This window comes from Gastrolobium bilobum, unplaced genomic scaffold, assembly GCF_033153095.1.
Source record: "Gastrolobium bilobum isolate Gb01-03AN ecotype WA unplaced genomic scaffold, APGP_CSIRO_Gbil_v1 utg34787, whole genome shotgun sequence".
Taxonomy (NCBI): domain Eukaryota; kingdom Viridiplantae; phylum Streptophyta; class Magnoliopsida; order Fabales; family Fabaceae; genus Gastrolobium; species Gastrolobium bilobum.
The window spans coordinates 171451-188073 of record NW_026897009.1 but is presented as its reverse complement, the minus strand read 5'-3'; the positions used below and the strand labels follow the sequence as shown (position 1 = coordinate 188073).

General features: G+C 34.9%; 1 protein-coding gene across 1 annotated transcript in view; it reads right to left on the bottom strand.

The window, feature by feature from the left end:
* Window positions 1-11731, bottom strand: part of LOC133303381 (DNA polymerase epsilon catalytic subunit A-like) — a 38203-nt gene extending 26472 nt beyond the window's left edge. Inside the window, exons 1-29 of the mRNA XM_061503286.1 lie at window positions 11573-11731; window positions 11066-11131; window positions 10896-10955; window positions 10615-10710; window positions 10145-10305; window positions 9900-9988; window positions 9570-9787; window positions 8925-9011; window positions 8631-8765; window positions 8167-8289; window positions 7264-7347; window positions 6350-6514; window positions 6073-6249; window positions 5832-5945; window positions 5490-5594; window positions 4450-4568; window positions 4209-4350; window positions 4043-4137; window positions 3696-3801; window positions 3508-3587; window positions 3222-3398; window positions 2599-2686; window positions 2374-2454; window positions 2141-2284; window positions 1544-1639; window positions 1188-1388; window positions 1009-1063; window positions 779-921; window positions 223-692 (exon numbers count right to left, since the gene is read on the bottom strand). Coding sequence (XP_061359270.1) covers window positions 223-692; window positions 779-921; window positions 1009-1063; window positions 1188-1388; window positions 1544-1639; window positions 2141-2284; window positions 2374-2454; window positions 2599-2686; window positions 3222-3398; window positions 3508-3587; window positions 3696-3801; window positions 4043-4137; window positions 4209-4350; window positions 4450-4568; window positions 5490-5594; window positions 5832-5945; window positions 6073-6249; window positions 6350-6514; window positions 7264-7347; window positions 8167-8289; window positions 8631-8765; window positions 8925-9011; window positions 9570-9787; window positions 9900-9988; window positions 10145-10305; window positions 10615-10710; window positions 10896-10955; window positions 11066-11131; window positions 11573-11731 — 3836 coding nt within the window. The remainder of the gene's footprint in view (window positions 1-222; window positions 693-778; window positions 922-1008; window positions 1064-1187; window positions 1389-1543; window positions 1640-2140; window positions 2285-2373; window positions 2455-2598; window positions 2687-3221; window positions 3399-3507; window positions 3588-3695; window positions 3802-4042; window positions 4138-4208; window positions 4351-4449; window positions 4569-5489; window positions 5595-5831; window positions 5946-6072; window positions 6250-6349; window positions 6515-7263; window positions 7348-8166; window positions 8290-8630; window positions 8766-8924; window positions 9012-9569; window positions 9788-9899; window positions 9989-10144; window positions 10306-10614; window positions 10711-10895; window positions 10956-11065; window positions 11132-11572) is intronic.
* Window positions 11732-16623: the final 4892 nt, after the last annotated feature.

Genomic DNA, 16623 nt, shown 5'->3' with positions numbered 1-16623 from the left:
CTTTGGTGGTTGGTAATAAAATTAAAAGCATAATGCAGCAAACGAATTCATTATTAGTAGAAGATCCACCAGGCATATATTTAATACATTGTTTTAGCTCTCTCTTTCAGACAACCCAAGATTATATTTTGGGACATGCTCTTCAAAGGAGAACCCCTTCCAAAGAACTTCCTATATATTGATGCATGAACTGTGATACATAGGTAGAAATGAGCACTTTACCTTCGCTTCTTTCTCCTTTCCAGAATATATTTCCACTTTCTCTTCTTTATTTGAAGCCATCCTTGATAATCTACAGTTCTATCAACATTTTCACCTGATATTTCACTTTCTTGTAATAGTGAAAGTGGCTGATCCTTGCTGTTATTGTCATTATGTTGTTGCTCCGAATCTTCTTGACCATTGAGCTTCACTGAATGCCGTTTAATATTAGCTTCAAGATGCCGCACAATTGGTCTAGGTCCACATGTAGAACTACTACCCATGTTTCCAAAGTCCTCCAAGTCATTAACAGTCTCTTCATGCACCGCAAGGGAGACACCATTAGAATTAATATGCCTTTTTGAGTGCTCATCCCTCTTCATTGAGTTAAATGCATCAACTATTTTTCTTTGGCGAAACTTGTCCTCCTTCTCACGGACCTTCTTATGCAACCAATCAGGATGAACTACCCTAGGGACAGGATTTGCAACCTGCAAGCATTAAACTCATTTTCAGAAAAAATAAGAACAAACAAAAATGGGTTTTTTAAACAGGCAGACAGAAAAATTCAATAAACCTTTTGCATTGCAGCAGGAATAGTAATGATTTTTTGAATTGCAGAACTAAGCCGCCCCTTGTAATAGGACCAGTCAATTATGGATCGAATGCCAACATCTGATGAAACCTTGCACCATTTTCGGACATAGAACTTCATTACTTCTGCGAACATTAAGCATGCATTTCCTTATTTAGAATGCAAACAAGAATAAAATTGTTATTTGTTACTAAAAAACAAGAAAAACTTGCCAGCATCAGTTTCAAATATTGCCACAGGAACAGCACGCTCACTTACAGGTGTTCCCTGAAAGACAATGACTTTTCTAGATTATAGTCACTAAGTGATAAACAAGCAGATTATTGTGGGTGATAGAAAAAGAGGAAATATTTATAATTTACGAATTTTCCATATTATACATGGATCACACCTTAGGTTCACTTGCTACTATGTACTGACATCGAAGACCTTTATCTTTAACCATTGTATCACCAAGAAAGTTGGCGAGACGTTTAGCAGTGGTAACAGCACAAGACTTCTGCTCACCATAATCAGCTAAAGACTTGCTCATTGTACTTGATTCTGATATATAATCAAGCAATTCACTATCTGCAATATCCTTTCCTTGGTTCTGCATGACAGAAAAGTTTGAAAAATTAAGGAAATAAAAAAGTTGTATCTGGTCATTATCATCAGTATCTTCAACAAACTAATTTGAGCAAGTATACATTAAAGCTACTAACACATCAATTATACTAGATATCAAACCGTGGATCTTTAGCATACATCAAGAAGATCAAGCCAGCGGTTTGCCACAGAAGCGACAGCTAAATAACATTCCTCTAAAGTTGAGCCATGGAGAAACTTGTCGAAAAGCTCAGCCTGTGTCAAGAAATGTGTTTCACTATAGAAAATGACAGCTTCAAACAATCAATCTAATTTTGCTTTGAGAAACAAATAGCCACTAAAAAGACCTGAACATTGATCAACCAGTTCAAAGTTATGTTTCAGAATTTTTCCAACTTTATGACAACTATGAATAGAAAATCCATTAAGAGGATTATCACAAAGCTATCACATGAGCCAATCTGGTGAATAGTCACCCACCAAGAGTAAGCATAATTTTTAAAATACCAATTTCTATCCCCCACTCCAAAAAAAAAAACCTTCTAGTAGCTAATAAATAGCACTTATACCACTTTAACTAGTTCTAGTTCCCCAGATGCATGCATCCTTATTTCAGTCTTGTATTAGAAACAATGACAGCTTTATCATTCCATCATGTCAGAGGCATCAGGAAGAAAGTAAGAATACATATCTTCATCATTATCAAATATTGTAGTATGGCTCTGTGCTTGAAGCTAATTATCTTTATCAACATACCTGGAAAACTTTGATTAGCTTCAGTTCACCTCTGCGCTTGATCTCAAAACCTTTCAGCTCAGCAAGGGTTCCATCATCATTGAAAACAGCATATCTCTTCTTAATTAAAATTCCCTCTTCCTTAGAAGCAGGAAGGATCATTGCCTACATCAAGCAAACCATAGAAGTCATTTATACATAGGCTATATAGTGAAACACAAATATTTAAATCATAAACTACAGCTCCATTTTACCTTGTATGGCCCGTCCACCTCAAATTCAATAGAGCATTCACTCTGAGTTGTATAAGTTTTCCTAATTGGATCTGTGAGTGTCTGTCAAAAAATTGAAAATTGAAAGAATGAAGTAATCAGACATAAAAGCAAAGTAATTGAACTCTACTTACAGCAAACACAGAAGTAGAAGCACTTGTATTGTATAGTGAATTAAATAATTTAAAAATAAAATTACAAGCTGACCTGGTACTGATCATTTGTATTATTTATTGCCACATCAACATTAAGCATAACACAAGGGTATGAAATTGTGAACTTCCTCTTTGAATCTCTGAAATGCATCAAATATGAGTAAGTATCTTCAGATTTCTAACAGCATTTGAAACTGTTGAAAATTAGATAGAGAAAATAATGGTTTGGAAGAAAGACAGAGAAAGTAAAAAGTAAGAAGGATGAAGCACAATTAATTGCCTACATCCTACACCTCGAATCATACTAATTGCAGGAAGAATGTTACCAGAATATTAAATCATCCTAATTAGCGGATAAGCACCCAAATCAATGTTCCTTAATTTTGGCAGTAAAAAATTTCCTGTGTTCTCCTAAAAAAAGAATATCTTGGTGCTATAAAGTTCTCACTATGCGTAGGGTCCATGGAAGGATCAGACCCACTATGTGGGTATATAGTAGGAAGCCTTACTATGGACCCACACAATTGAACAAGTTGTGTAATCTTAAAACAAAATTCAACAAAGATTATCTTAAAATAACGAGCATTCATGCTGCTAAAATAGAAATATTCAATTAAAATTTCAAGACCTACTGTAATCAAATAAACAACCACATAAATCATGAACAGAACATACTTTGTTTTAAAAGTGAAATTTTCTGGAAAAGATCCAGGAAGTGCACACCAGATACCATCCGTGTCTAGTTCAAGTGGTTTTCCTATTTTCTCTACCAGCAAGCGGGCATTCTGAATGATTTTTGCACCAGTGTATGTGACTACTCCAGCCATTTCCATGGAGTACCATCTTGCACCTCTGTAAGATAAATATTGATGCACAACATGATTGGGGAGAAAACATAGCAAGAAAATGTTATTAAATGAATGATGAAACTTCATGAACATATGCTAAACAATATACTCACTTGCGCATGACATATCCATAAAAGGAATTAAGTATACACTTGTGAGCAAGTTGCAATGAATCATATAGCACTACCATATCCTGGTGCATAAAATAAAATAATATGAAATTCCAACATAGTAACATATTGATCATAGCAAATTGAGTAAATTATGCAAGAATCAACAAGCCTATTTTTAAAATCCATACTTGTGCTTCCTGGATCTTCATAGAATTTCCACTGGCTTTGGCCTCTGATAATTTTCCCTTCCAAACTTTATTAAGGCCTTTATATTCATATCTTCTATCTCGGAAACTTGAACCAAATAGCACAAAATCTGGGCTTAGTACAACAAGCACCAAAAAAATGACGCAAGAGAAGCTTAAAGAGATTCTCTTAAGGTTCATCAGACCACTGTTAAATCTATAAGCTGTATAACAAATATGTTCCACAGATTATAAACATAAAAGGTTAAAGGACATACCATCTGCTACAAACTACATAGGTAAAGGTTAACTTTATTATTCAAAATTAATCTTCAATGATCTTAACTCACCTGCGAACAGTGTCAACATAAAATGGATTTTCACGCATGCAGATTCCTGCTTCACGAAGTTCAGTAACTGGTTTGTTAAGTACCCGTTTATATGCCTGTGGAAGCCACCATGATTCAGTATGTCATACATTCTTTAAACAAGCATGTTCAATAAAACAGTCATAACCTTCTGGCAGTATTTCTTTAATCGCTCTTTTAGTCTTGATTGTTGCTCTGCCTTGGGCAGGTCAAGAAAAGATTTTGATGACCTCTCAGGAGCACTATCAACAAACTCGGATTCAATCTGCTTCTTTAGATGATAATAGTCACTGAAAGATTTCAAATAGAAGGCCAAGTCAATCATTTATTAAATTTTTCAGAGATGTGCTCAAAAAAATCTGCAGTGCAAACCAAAAAGAAAAGTATGCCTTCTTTTTGCCATGAATGTTTCTCCGCGCCAAACCCACTCAAGCTTGCGTAGACAAGTCTTTCCGGGACGGTTAAAATCACATGCAGTGCAAACCTCATCTGTAACAATTGATGGTGGCTGCAATTAGGAAAGAAGCTTCCTTCAGGAATGGGAGATTTATATTCATCCGAAATTCAGAATTGAGGACGGTAACTCCCAGCGAGACAGAACAAGCAGAAAACATGCATATACTTAAAAAAACATTTGTACATTAAATGCTTATCCACCTTAAACCTTTGGCTATAAAAAGTAAACCAATGTGATAATGCGGTGAGATGCATTGCCTCTATCAACAACCATGAGTGTATAAGACCAGAACAACTCCATGCCACCAGCATACATGGCAGAGGCTACATAAATCCCATATTCCAATTAAATATGCCTCAAACTGCATATTGCAGTAATCTTATCTTTTAATAGTCTTATTCACATTTTTTTTAGAAACCAGCCAAGCAAAATTGAAGAATAACATTAATATTGAAAAACATTTATATCAAAATTAGGCATATACACACATTTTTGTAATGCAGGAACAGCAGACTTGAAATAGATAAAACGATTACCTCTTTTTGTTTCTCTACATGTTTTCTGTTTTGATCCTTAAATTCTTCAAATTATAGTGGTAAAAACTTAATTTTCAGTTTGCAAACCAACTATTCATGCATATTAGCGTAGCTTTTCTACTATAGCAGATAGCTCTTGTTGTATCAGATTCTAACTTGTATTAGTCTGTTAGTCTGTTCTGATACTGTTAGGTTAGTTTGCTAGCTATGTGACAGCTGTATGACTCATTGCTGAGTCATCCGCGTGTATATATATAGTTCTTGTATCAGTTGCTGTGTGTAATACATCATTCTTCTCAATTCAGAATACAATGAGTTTCTCTCAGATTCCTCTTTTCTCTCGCTTTCTCAGACTTTCTTCCATTTTCTTGATGCAACTCGCACATTTCTAATAATGCACTAAAGAGCAATATTATAAATACCAATCTCATCATACCTGAAGGCGGTTTGTTAAAATTATGTTTGGATACATAGCAGCTACATCCAGATGATAAATGAGGGGGCATTCTTCACGTACTGGTGCATCTCGTAATTTTCCAAGCTGCATGCATAGGGAGAAAAAGGTCATGATAATTTCTTATTGGTGACATGCATATTGTAATTTTCAGTTTTAAACCACGTTAAACAAATGAACAAATCATAGCCACCGTGATGACTTACAAATAACAAGAACTGATTTTGAAAATATAAAATCAAACAATTAAAATACAGATTTAGACATGATTATAGGCAAGTAATAATATATGAAACTGGTCCAGACAAAAATCATAATCAGTACCTTTTCCATGATAGCATTCTTTACTTCATCATAATTAGAGACAGATTCCAAATCCATCTTCCCCTCTACTCTTATAGCATACTGTAGATCTCGATCAAGGTTGTTGATCAATTTCTGGAACCACACCATTCCACAATTAGTGAAGCATATTTGCATAAAGATATTACAAGGAACAGAATTTTAGAACTGAGTTACTAAAGAAAAAGTAGTAAAGTAGTTAAAGAAGATAAAAATAACAAACCTCATAGGCAGAAGGCTCGAGTGTAAAACTAGATGGAATATCAGATCTAAATACACCACTTTCTAGGCATTCCACATGGCCACCTATGTATGTCTCACTCTCGAGAAGATGATTGTTATAAAACTTCTCGGGATCAGATTGGTGTTTGTTAGGGCAGATAACATTAGCCTTGTATGCCTGTGATAGATACAAAATAATTACGAGGGAAACCAAAGGCCTTGAAATGAAAATTCAAGAGAGAATTTCAACTTCAATGAACACTTGCATAAGAGCCCACCTGGACCATGAGCAACATTTCACAGAGGGTCCCACTACCTTTGCGCAAGACCTCATCTGGTGACATGGGTATAATAGTTGCTAGAGAGAAAATAAAGGGATGAACATAAGTTGCATACAAGTAATAAGTTGATACTGCATCAGAAACTGAATAGGAGGCCATCATCTGCAATAACAATTCAAATCAAAGAAAAAAAAAATTAAATGATCAAGATATCTCATGACCATCTGGAATCATAACTTTTCAGATTGAAAACTCCACACATGACAAAGTATGGTATACCCTCAGGAAAAACCATGATTAAAAACAATGCTCACGTGAAACAAAAAACAACTTAAAGATTACACACTTCCGTAGCTCTTGATAAACAAAGGTACAATACTTCAGAATGATTTCTCTGTTCCCAATTAAAATGGATCTCGTTAGTTCAAAACAGAAAACAATCATTAAACTACACAACTTCCACGAATTTGGTGTAAGGATATGCAATATAACCCCACAGTTGAGCATTATATTTGCTGGAACCCAAGACCTAAGAAATTAGGAGCCGTCTATTTTACCTAGAAAATTTCAATTAAGAGGCCCCTTTCAATCTAACACAGCAATCTCAACTAAAGCCAGTTATATACCATTTATTAGGCAAATAAAACCACTATTTCATTACCCTCCCTTTCAATGGAAACTGAATAGCAGTGGCGGCCAAGTCATACCTAGTTTGTGCACAATCATAGAGGTCAAGCAAACAAGAAAAAAAGACATTCAAATACATTGACAACTACTCATACTCAGTATTTTACCAATATTCAAAAATAAAATAAAAAATTCTATTTTGGATGGGCCATCTCCAATCCACCATAACAGACTAATTTAACAAATAATAGAGACATCACTTCAAAATTTAGAATAACTCTAACCTGAGGTTTCTCCTTTGCAAAGCGAACCATGTCCTCAGGGTTAACCTCTAATGGATCATAACCCAACTTTGCTTTTGTAACAGCCTAAATAAAAATAAAGAAAATGTCACAAGGAGAAAGGACAAACTTGATTAATCTGGAATTAATGAGCCCAAGATTTATACTTACTTTATTTAGTATGACATGCAAGGAGACAATTCAATTTACAAAACAAGAGTTCCCCATGAAACACCGACTTGTGAGAGAAAGGGTAAGGAAATCCTAATACACAATATTACCTTGCATTTTTGCAAATAAGTTGTTTCCTAGAATGGAACACATGACCTTTTGATCACAAAGGAGCAGATATACTGCTACTCCAAATTCACCCTCTTAGACCATTCAATTTAGGGGTAGGATATTGTAACAACCAATTAGGGTTACTACTAATGTTACTATCAATCAATTTCAGCGTTAGATCGATTATGTTGATCCAACGGTTATATTTATTTCCATCTTTGTATGGTTATAATTCCCCATACTTAATGTGAAAGCATTAAATATGGGAAATCATAACCATACAAATGTGGAAATAAATATAAAGTATTAAATATGGGGAATCATAACCATACAAAGATGAAAATAAATATAACTATTGGATCAACATAATCGATCTAACGGTGAAATTGATTGGTAGTAACATTGGTAGTAACCCTAATTGATTGTTACAATATCCTTCCCCTTCAATTTAATGTAAAAATAAAAGTTTATATTCAAATTTATTGAATGTATAATTTCGAAAAAAAAATTCACAACATAATTATTTAGAAAAGTTGTCATATTGTGTAAGTGGAGCCAAGGCTTAGTAATTAATAAAATTAATTATCTGAAACAACTGAGAACTTAAGAGTAAAAACTTTGTACCTTCAGGCCTTGGCTCCCCTGAGGGAGATAACTATCACGTTTAACCCAAGCAAAACAATCCAAATGGCAAGCAAATTTAGCACGACATTCTCCTTGATTCATGTCACATTGAAACCCCAATTCCTGCAAGATTAAAAAACAAAGATGAAAACAGAAGAAAAATATATTCAATCAATGAATTAAAAGGGAAATCATCTAATTAATATGCTTCAGAATAAGGAGCAAAAATAAAATAAAACATACATGATTTGTCCCAAAACTCATGACAAATATTACATAACAAAGTCGAATTCAAGCTCAAAAATCATGGGAATAGACTATCATTCTTCAAGTTCATAAGCTATTAATAAAAATTTATATAAATCAATGTCAAGAAACAGAGAATTGTGCCAACATGCTAGCAATTACATTTAACTTTTTGCCACTAAATAGAAGCCAGTATTAAAAAAAAGTTAGCAACGGACATCGCTCATTTTGAACCCGTGATGGGCTGCCCTTCGTTCAATGAATGGCCAATCAAAGAAATCACCATTATACGTCACGTAGATACCAGGTTTAACCTCTTGCATATGAGAAAACCATAACCTAAGAAGGTCAATCTGCAAAAAGGCAACCAAACTCATCAGCCAAAAAAAAAAGATAATGAACCTGAACAAATTAGAAATCATTACTGTAAAACAACTTTGGGGAACAAATTTTCATCAGGGAAATAACATAAACGATATACCTATTATTTTTAGATTCACATATACCATTACCTCATTTTGAACATTTGTCACCTTAAAGCACCCTTCAAATTCCGGTTTTGGAGTGTACTCCAAATCCTCTATATCATCCCCAACACACTGAAAATCAAAGCAATAAATTAATTATTTAAGGTCATCAGTGTCTATGACACTGACTATTGCTTTACAATACATTTCCTGAATGTACAACTACAGGATTAATCAACAACCACATTTAATGCACATGAGTTAAAATAATTTATTACTGTTCCACTTGTTAGGTTGTGTATGATCATTTGGCTTTGCATAATGTAAAGAACCAATTCAACTCAAAAGCTGAACACATAATTTGAAATTGATAAGGATTACCTAATCTCTAGTTGTACATCTCAAATTTAGAATCAAATCCCAACATTATATCCAATAGTTCAATACAAATTAATCAACCTTGCGCATTAAAAATTGGGTCTGTTTGGGAACTAAAAAACCACTTGCAGTTAAATAATCTAAATAAAATGAACCTTATATGAAAAGAAAGAGAACCAGAAGATATTTATCGTGACAAGACTACTTATAAGGGGCTTTTGATGAAACATGTGTTTGCTGATTTCCTTTGTAATAATAACAGAGCAAGAGCGAGAGATTGCTCAAACATTAATGACTTCCATTAACATTTACCTCTCTGTTTATGATTAAATAGCCTTGCCCATCGACCATGTATGAAATCATCATAATTAAATCATAGTCAGCATCAGGAAATTTTAATGGAAGTTTGGTGGTCTCAATGTCAAATGCACAAATACGAACTTCAGCACGCTGCAGAAGATCTGTCCTCTTCTCAAGTGTAACCCCAGTATTGGACACTCCAACATCATACCACTGACCACACCGTATATCTGGGTCACACGTGATTGTGAGCGCCATTATAAATATAGATAATAGCATAACAGTAGAAGATACAACAATTAAATAATTATTAAAAACAAGACAAAAAATATCAAAAGGTACCATTGTCAATGGCAAAGCGAACATGATAAGGAACATCATATTCACGAAGACCAATTATGCAATCTAGAAAATCTTGAGGCTTTTGTTCTCTGCTAAGCAACAAGCAAGCTAGGATCAGATCAGGTAACAAGTGAAGTTATATTCAACTTAAATAATCTGCACTAAAAAAACAGCATTGAACCGTTAAAAGATGCAAAATGTGATACTTCAATCTAAAATTCCAAGTCTCATAAAACTTGATCTACCTTCTTCCTGTTAGTATGGACTCGTAGGCCTCTGCAGCATCAGACTTTGCCTGATTTCTTTCAACAACATGCATCAGGTCACTCTTCACATTCATCAATTGTTGCACAGTATCAAATGAAAGCTTTAAATAAGATTTTCTTAATCCAGACAAATGGTTTTTCTGTTGAGAACCATGAAAATAAATCAGAGTCCATCTATGAGGAAATCAAAAGCAAGTATAGCCTTATTGAATTGAAGCAAAACGAAAACTTTAAAGAAACATAACAATCTTATATTTTACTTTCAGAATGACCTTGTTAAAACAAACAGTAGCAATAAACTAACGCAGACTATATAGTGAACAATATCAACTTGACCTTCTTAAACTCTAGAAGGAATTACCAAAGAAAATCCAAGAAAACAGATTATCAAAGCTGCTTGTCTTGTATCAAAGAAAGTGGAGCACGTAAGAGATGCATAAATTGCTTACAAGATCCAGGTCTTCTTTCTCTAAAATTTCAATATCTGCAATCTGACTTTCATAACGTCGTCTCAGGTATGTTTCAACATCCATCTCCATTTTATCCTATTAAATTTATATAATCACAATTAGAACCACCATCATGATGGTTTATTACAGAATAAACACTGAATAAATCCGCTAAAGCAAAAAAAAAAAAATTGATGATTAGATGATCAGACACGCACATGCTTAACCCCAATATCTTGCCATGGCACTGTATAAGCATGCATATGAATTTTATCACTTACCTTTATAGCTGCATAGAAATAAGGACGAAATCTGTATTTTGACTTGAATGTAGACCCATCCTGCAAGCATACTCCAATCAATGAACTACTTCCCAAACCAGGTCACTCTTTTGGTGAAAAAACTTGTAAGAAAAGTAAGCTTCTGTAGAAGCATTTTAGCCTAACAATACCTGTGTAACAAAGTAAAGATCAACACAGCTGTACTCTTTGTGAGTGTCTTCATCCTCGCTAGATGACTGCAGAGTATGGTAAAGCATGTATAAGTCCCTTGGAGTGATATATTTGTGGTGACTGCATATTATAGTTAGGTACTGAAAATCTCAACTTCTCGTCCAAGGAAGATCAAGGAAAATGAATTGGTGTATAATATTCTTGTTTATGAGTACAATACATTAGAGTGGTGAGAGGCGAAATTACATAAGTAAATGATGGTGGTAGTAGCAACAAAAAACAACAAATGTAACTAGTGGATGAATGACTATAGCAATTCAATCATTGATCGAGGTGGTGGCAGCAATGTAATAACAGATTCATTTAAACTTAAACGATGCTTGCAATAATAATCGTGAGGGAGTAACTTTCACTTTGATGTTCGTCTTTCACCAATTCAATACCGTAACTAGGGAACACACTCACAGTCACAGATTGAAAGCAAAAGTGAATACGAAATGGCTTACGGATGCAAAAGTGAGCAACCATCCAAGTCGCTTTTCGCCCTCTGAGAAATTATCGAACCCTAATTTTGCCTCGAGCTCTTCCTCGGCGTTGCGGATCAGCTTCTGCTTCTTCGAGATCCTAGTGCCCTTCCAGTCCCGTCTGCGGCCGTCGCCGGTCATCGTTGGCAACGAGATCGAAGATTTTGTGGTTAACGCTTTTGAATGAAAGTTATACGAATCTAGAGAAAGAAACACATCTAACTATGAGAGTAGAAAATTTGGCCTTTGGGGGTTGCATTTTCCCGCGCTTCGTTCCGGGGCGAATAAAATGAAGTACGGGCTTTCGCACTGGGTCATCCACTGACCCATTCGCACAAATGTTGCCAAACCCAGTTTTGGCGAATTCACAAAAAACGGGCCTTCGCTAATTTCACAAAACGTAGGTTTATAAGTTATCTACATTGAGTCCAAAATAACGTCGTTTTGGAGTGAAAATCGTGATATTTTTATAATTAAATTTATTTCAGGTTTATAATAATATTTTTCATTAAATTTTTTAATTTTTCAATCTAAAACGACGACGTTTTAGGAGTGAATGTAGATAACTTATCTACATTTACTATAAAAACATTAAAGCCATAAAATATTGAGTACAGTTTTCTTCCCACGAGCATTAGTAATTTCAAGCATTAATTCACTTTTTATTTGGATCAATTAAATAATTGAATATTGAAAGTGCAAATTTATAATTTCAAAAAAAGAACGATGACAAAAACAAAATGAAGAGCACAATAAAAACCAAGCAATTATATATATATATATATATATATATATATATATATATATATAGTTTTGCATTTGTCATGTTGCATGACAAATGTAAAGTTTCCTACACATACATCGATATTTGTGCTGCATTTTCTTTTCTTTTCTTTTTATTTTAAACATAGTGGACTCCACACTTATTATCTCTATAGCATGACAAGAGGATTGTCCTATAACATGATACTTGTTTTTCCCATATATATATATATACTAGTGTATTACCCGTGCGTTGCACGGAAGAAAAAAAATCGATTTGTTTGTCTCGTAAAAACTAATGCAACACATGCAAGTATATTGCTGCATTATACATTGTCATGTGGTCATTCAAAAATTACAAAGTTTGACTCAGCTTCTTTCAGTATTTCTCGAAGATGATAAGAACACGTAACAGCATTTCTCTATGATATATCTGTAATAGAGTCAATCATAATATAATAATAACATAACATGTGAACAAAAAATATTTAAATGATGTGCTTGACATTAAGGGAATAAGAAAGATGTCAAACTTACATTTGTGATCTTTCATCCTCTTATAAATCAATGATTAATAATCTATGAACGAAAGTATGAAAAAAAAAACACGAATACGTGAGTACAAATAAAGTGTTATAACAATACATCAATATATCGATGACCATGAAATACTGTTTGTTAAAAAATAGCAATTAACAATATAACCTCGTGTGTATGAAATACGATTCCTGCATGACAACAAAAATTAGCAGTTAAAAAAACCAAACGGCAAACCAAACGGCAACGAAGATAAGTAAAAAAACACTCCATTGCCATTTTTTTGTCTTTACCTGTACCAAACAACGATATTATCTCCTTGTAGACAGAACAAAATATACTACAGTAATCTTTGAAATACTTCATTGTAAACTATATTAAGGGTAATATTCGTAACACAACCATTTTTATCAAGTATCAATATCTTCAATCCATGCTTGCTATTTACTCTAGACAGTGCCACATGTAATTGTCCATGAGTGAAGACAGGCTTAGGGAGATAAATTGCAACATGAGAAAGAGATTGTCCTTGACTCTTATTGATAGTCATGGCAAACGAAACAATCGGGGGGAATTGTCTTCTTTGGAAATTTATAGGAAATGTATGACTTGATGGACTCATCGTCATTCTATGAATTAACACAATTTCACCTATATTGCTTCCTGTAAGAACAATTGCCTCAACAACATGATTCCCCGATTTTGTAATGAGCAATATTGTGTCATTGCATAAACCTCTGGACTGATCAATATTGCTCAATAGTGTAACACCCCGTATATATCTGGTAATGTTATCTTAATATCGTATTAAGTTGCGCTTAATTAAAATGCGGAATTACTTTTTCTTTTCAATTATGATGTCATTAACATTACCAACTTGCTTAATAATCAATTAATAAAACATCGCCTGTATGTAATTGCAATAAAACAGCTAACTGAAAAACCTCATAACATAGCTAATATAAGTGTGGCTCTAGTCACGGAACTACAACAACGTAGACCGGACCATCTAACAGTTTATACAGCTCCAAACTACAAGTACTAACAGAAAGTGTCATGGACAATCCTCATGCTCACTCAAATAAGGCAACATGCCCAACATCAGTCTCAACAACAACATAATGATAAAAGGCATAAAACATAATCAGCATCCATAACCAGTCATGCTAACAAATAAGCAGAAACAACATAATCAGCTAAGCTCCGGCCTCCTGCCGCCTGAGGCATCAGTACCCATACTACCTGATCCTGAAATAAGCATTCCCCAAACGTGGGGTAAGATCTCTAATCTAGAAATCTCAGTAAGTCAGTGAGTCCTCAAGGATCTTCCACCCCAAGCTCACTTACATGTGCAATATAAGTTTAAAAGCAGTTTATCATTTATCATTTCTAAAACAATGCAATGCAGCAGATAATCATGCCATGTGTGTCAATACTAATCTACTGGCCAGAGACAGTGCAGGTATACGTCTATCACCTACACACCGTGCAAGTACCACTTGCATTCACCCCGGTACACCGTCTTGTATGGCGCTACATACTCAGGCTTCTCGTCAAGATGAAACAACACATGCATATTAAAAGCCATTACATGTAAAGTTCAATCAACATATCAAATATCCAAAAGCATGTACACAGCATGCATAAACCATACCCCCATGGAACATGGTAGAACCACAACATGGCTAAACCGAGGACACGAAAGCTTACCTTGCAAGCTAACTCCAAAAGCCAAGAGTCCATAGCTCAAAGTCCAAACACAGCAGATTCACAATCTGTTATGGATCAATACTAAATCAATAACATGTACCACATGCATACAAATTAAAGACAACGCCTTTTCATTACGCTTTATGTCTTAAGGCTTCTCACCAAGCCATAAGCCCTTAATCAATTGATTTTGACTTAATTTAATTAAAACAGAAGTTCAACCTCATCAATCTAGGGTCCACAAACCCCCAATAGCCTACTGTCCTCACAGCACAGCTACTGTTCTTCGAAATCCCAGAATATCCGGATATATGTCGGGGGCATATCCGGATATCCATATCCGGATATCTCCAAGCCCATATCCGGATATCCATATCCGGATATTTCGCGACAGAATGCAGTTTCTGCATTTCGCGAGATATCGCTCCCAAGGTTCCATTTTATTAAAACTGAAGTTGTAATTCTTTCCCAAAAATTCTGAGATTTTAATATGTTAAACTAAACATCACAAGCTTTCCAACGACATATCTTATGTCTCAATCGGAGTTGTATAGCTTCGGTTATGATTTTCGCAAAGTGACTGCTGCCAACTGAATTTCCAGCAACCAAGACGCGACTTTAAACTAACACTGAGTTCAAACCACTTATCCAATGGCTACCAAATTTTACAGAGTTGTATCCCTATGTGTTAGCTTTACATAGGTCCAAACGGCACTCGATTTGGAGCTCTGTAGCTCAAGATATTGAATTTTTACCAAGACAGGTTCGTTGCTGTCCCGAAATCCGGATATCCCGGATATGCATATCCGGATATTTCGCGACAGATTGCAGTTTTTTTGCATTTTGCGAAGATATCCAACAAAGGTGGTTCATTTCAAGCATACAGAAGCTTAAACATGCGATTTAAGGTGTGTTTAACATTACCCAACATTAAGTTATCAACTTTAATCCATTACATGCATCAAGGTTCCACTTTTAAGCATAAAAACTCAAGAACAAGGTTGGTACAACATACCCAAGCTTCAAACTCAGAACAAAGAGGCTCTTGGAGCTCACTTGACACTCCCAAGGTTCTGACTTTACCCAAGAACGAAAATGGCAACATAAGCTATGTTCTTTCTTCACAAAGAAGGCTTCTTGAAGCTTCACAAGCCAAGAACAAGTGCTCTCACCCAAAGGGACACCAACTCAGCCCCTCAACACCTCACCAACAACCTCTCCAACTCAGAAAGGAACACACACTTCCTTCACAAGGCTCACACACCCTCAACCAAGTGTTTAGATGGTGAAACAAAGAAGAAAAGGTGAAGACTTTGAGGTTTCTCATGCAAAGGTGACCAAGGAGAAGGGTGGGAGCAGCCAAGCTCTCAAAATGTCACGTAGGAGGCACCATTTCTGACCTAGAAATGTGTGCCATGGCCTTATATAGGCCCACTTAAGAATGAACGCGCAGTATTAACTTTAATTGCTACGCTTAGCATTTTAATCTCAAACTCAGGATTTCTAACCTACTCAATTTTACAAGAATTATCATATTTTTCTTATAATTTTCTGAGCACCTTTCCGGTACGCGCTTTTCCAAGCCAGTACCGGTTTCTAGTACCAGTTCTCATTATCTTGACTTGAAACTCGTTTTACAAGTCCTACATATTATTCTAGTAATTATCATGCACTTATTATAATTTTCCGGGATACTTTTTCGGCACGCATTTATACCGACTAGCAGAACCGGTATCTGCACTTTTCTTCCGAAAAGCGACTTTCAGCATTCTTAATCACTTATTACGATTATTAAGCCTCATAAATAATTATTAGGGTCAATTATGGAATCATTTCCTATTTTCTCGTAATTTATTAATTAAATTCCTTAATTAACGGTGCGGGTTCTTACAAATAGCATTACTGGAACTTTAACCTTCAAGGTTAATTTATGATTAGGAATCCCCAAACATGATAATGTATTTAAGATGTCAGGTGTGAATTCATCATCCTCAACGGAGGAAGTCACATCTTGCTTCATAATT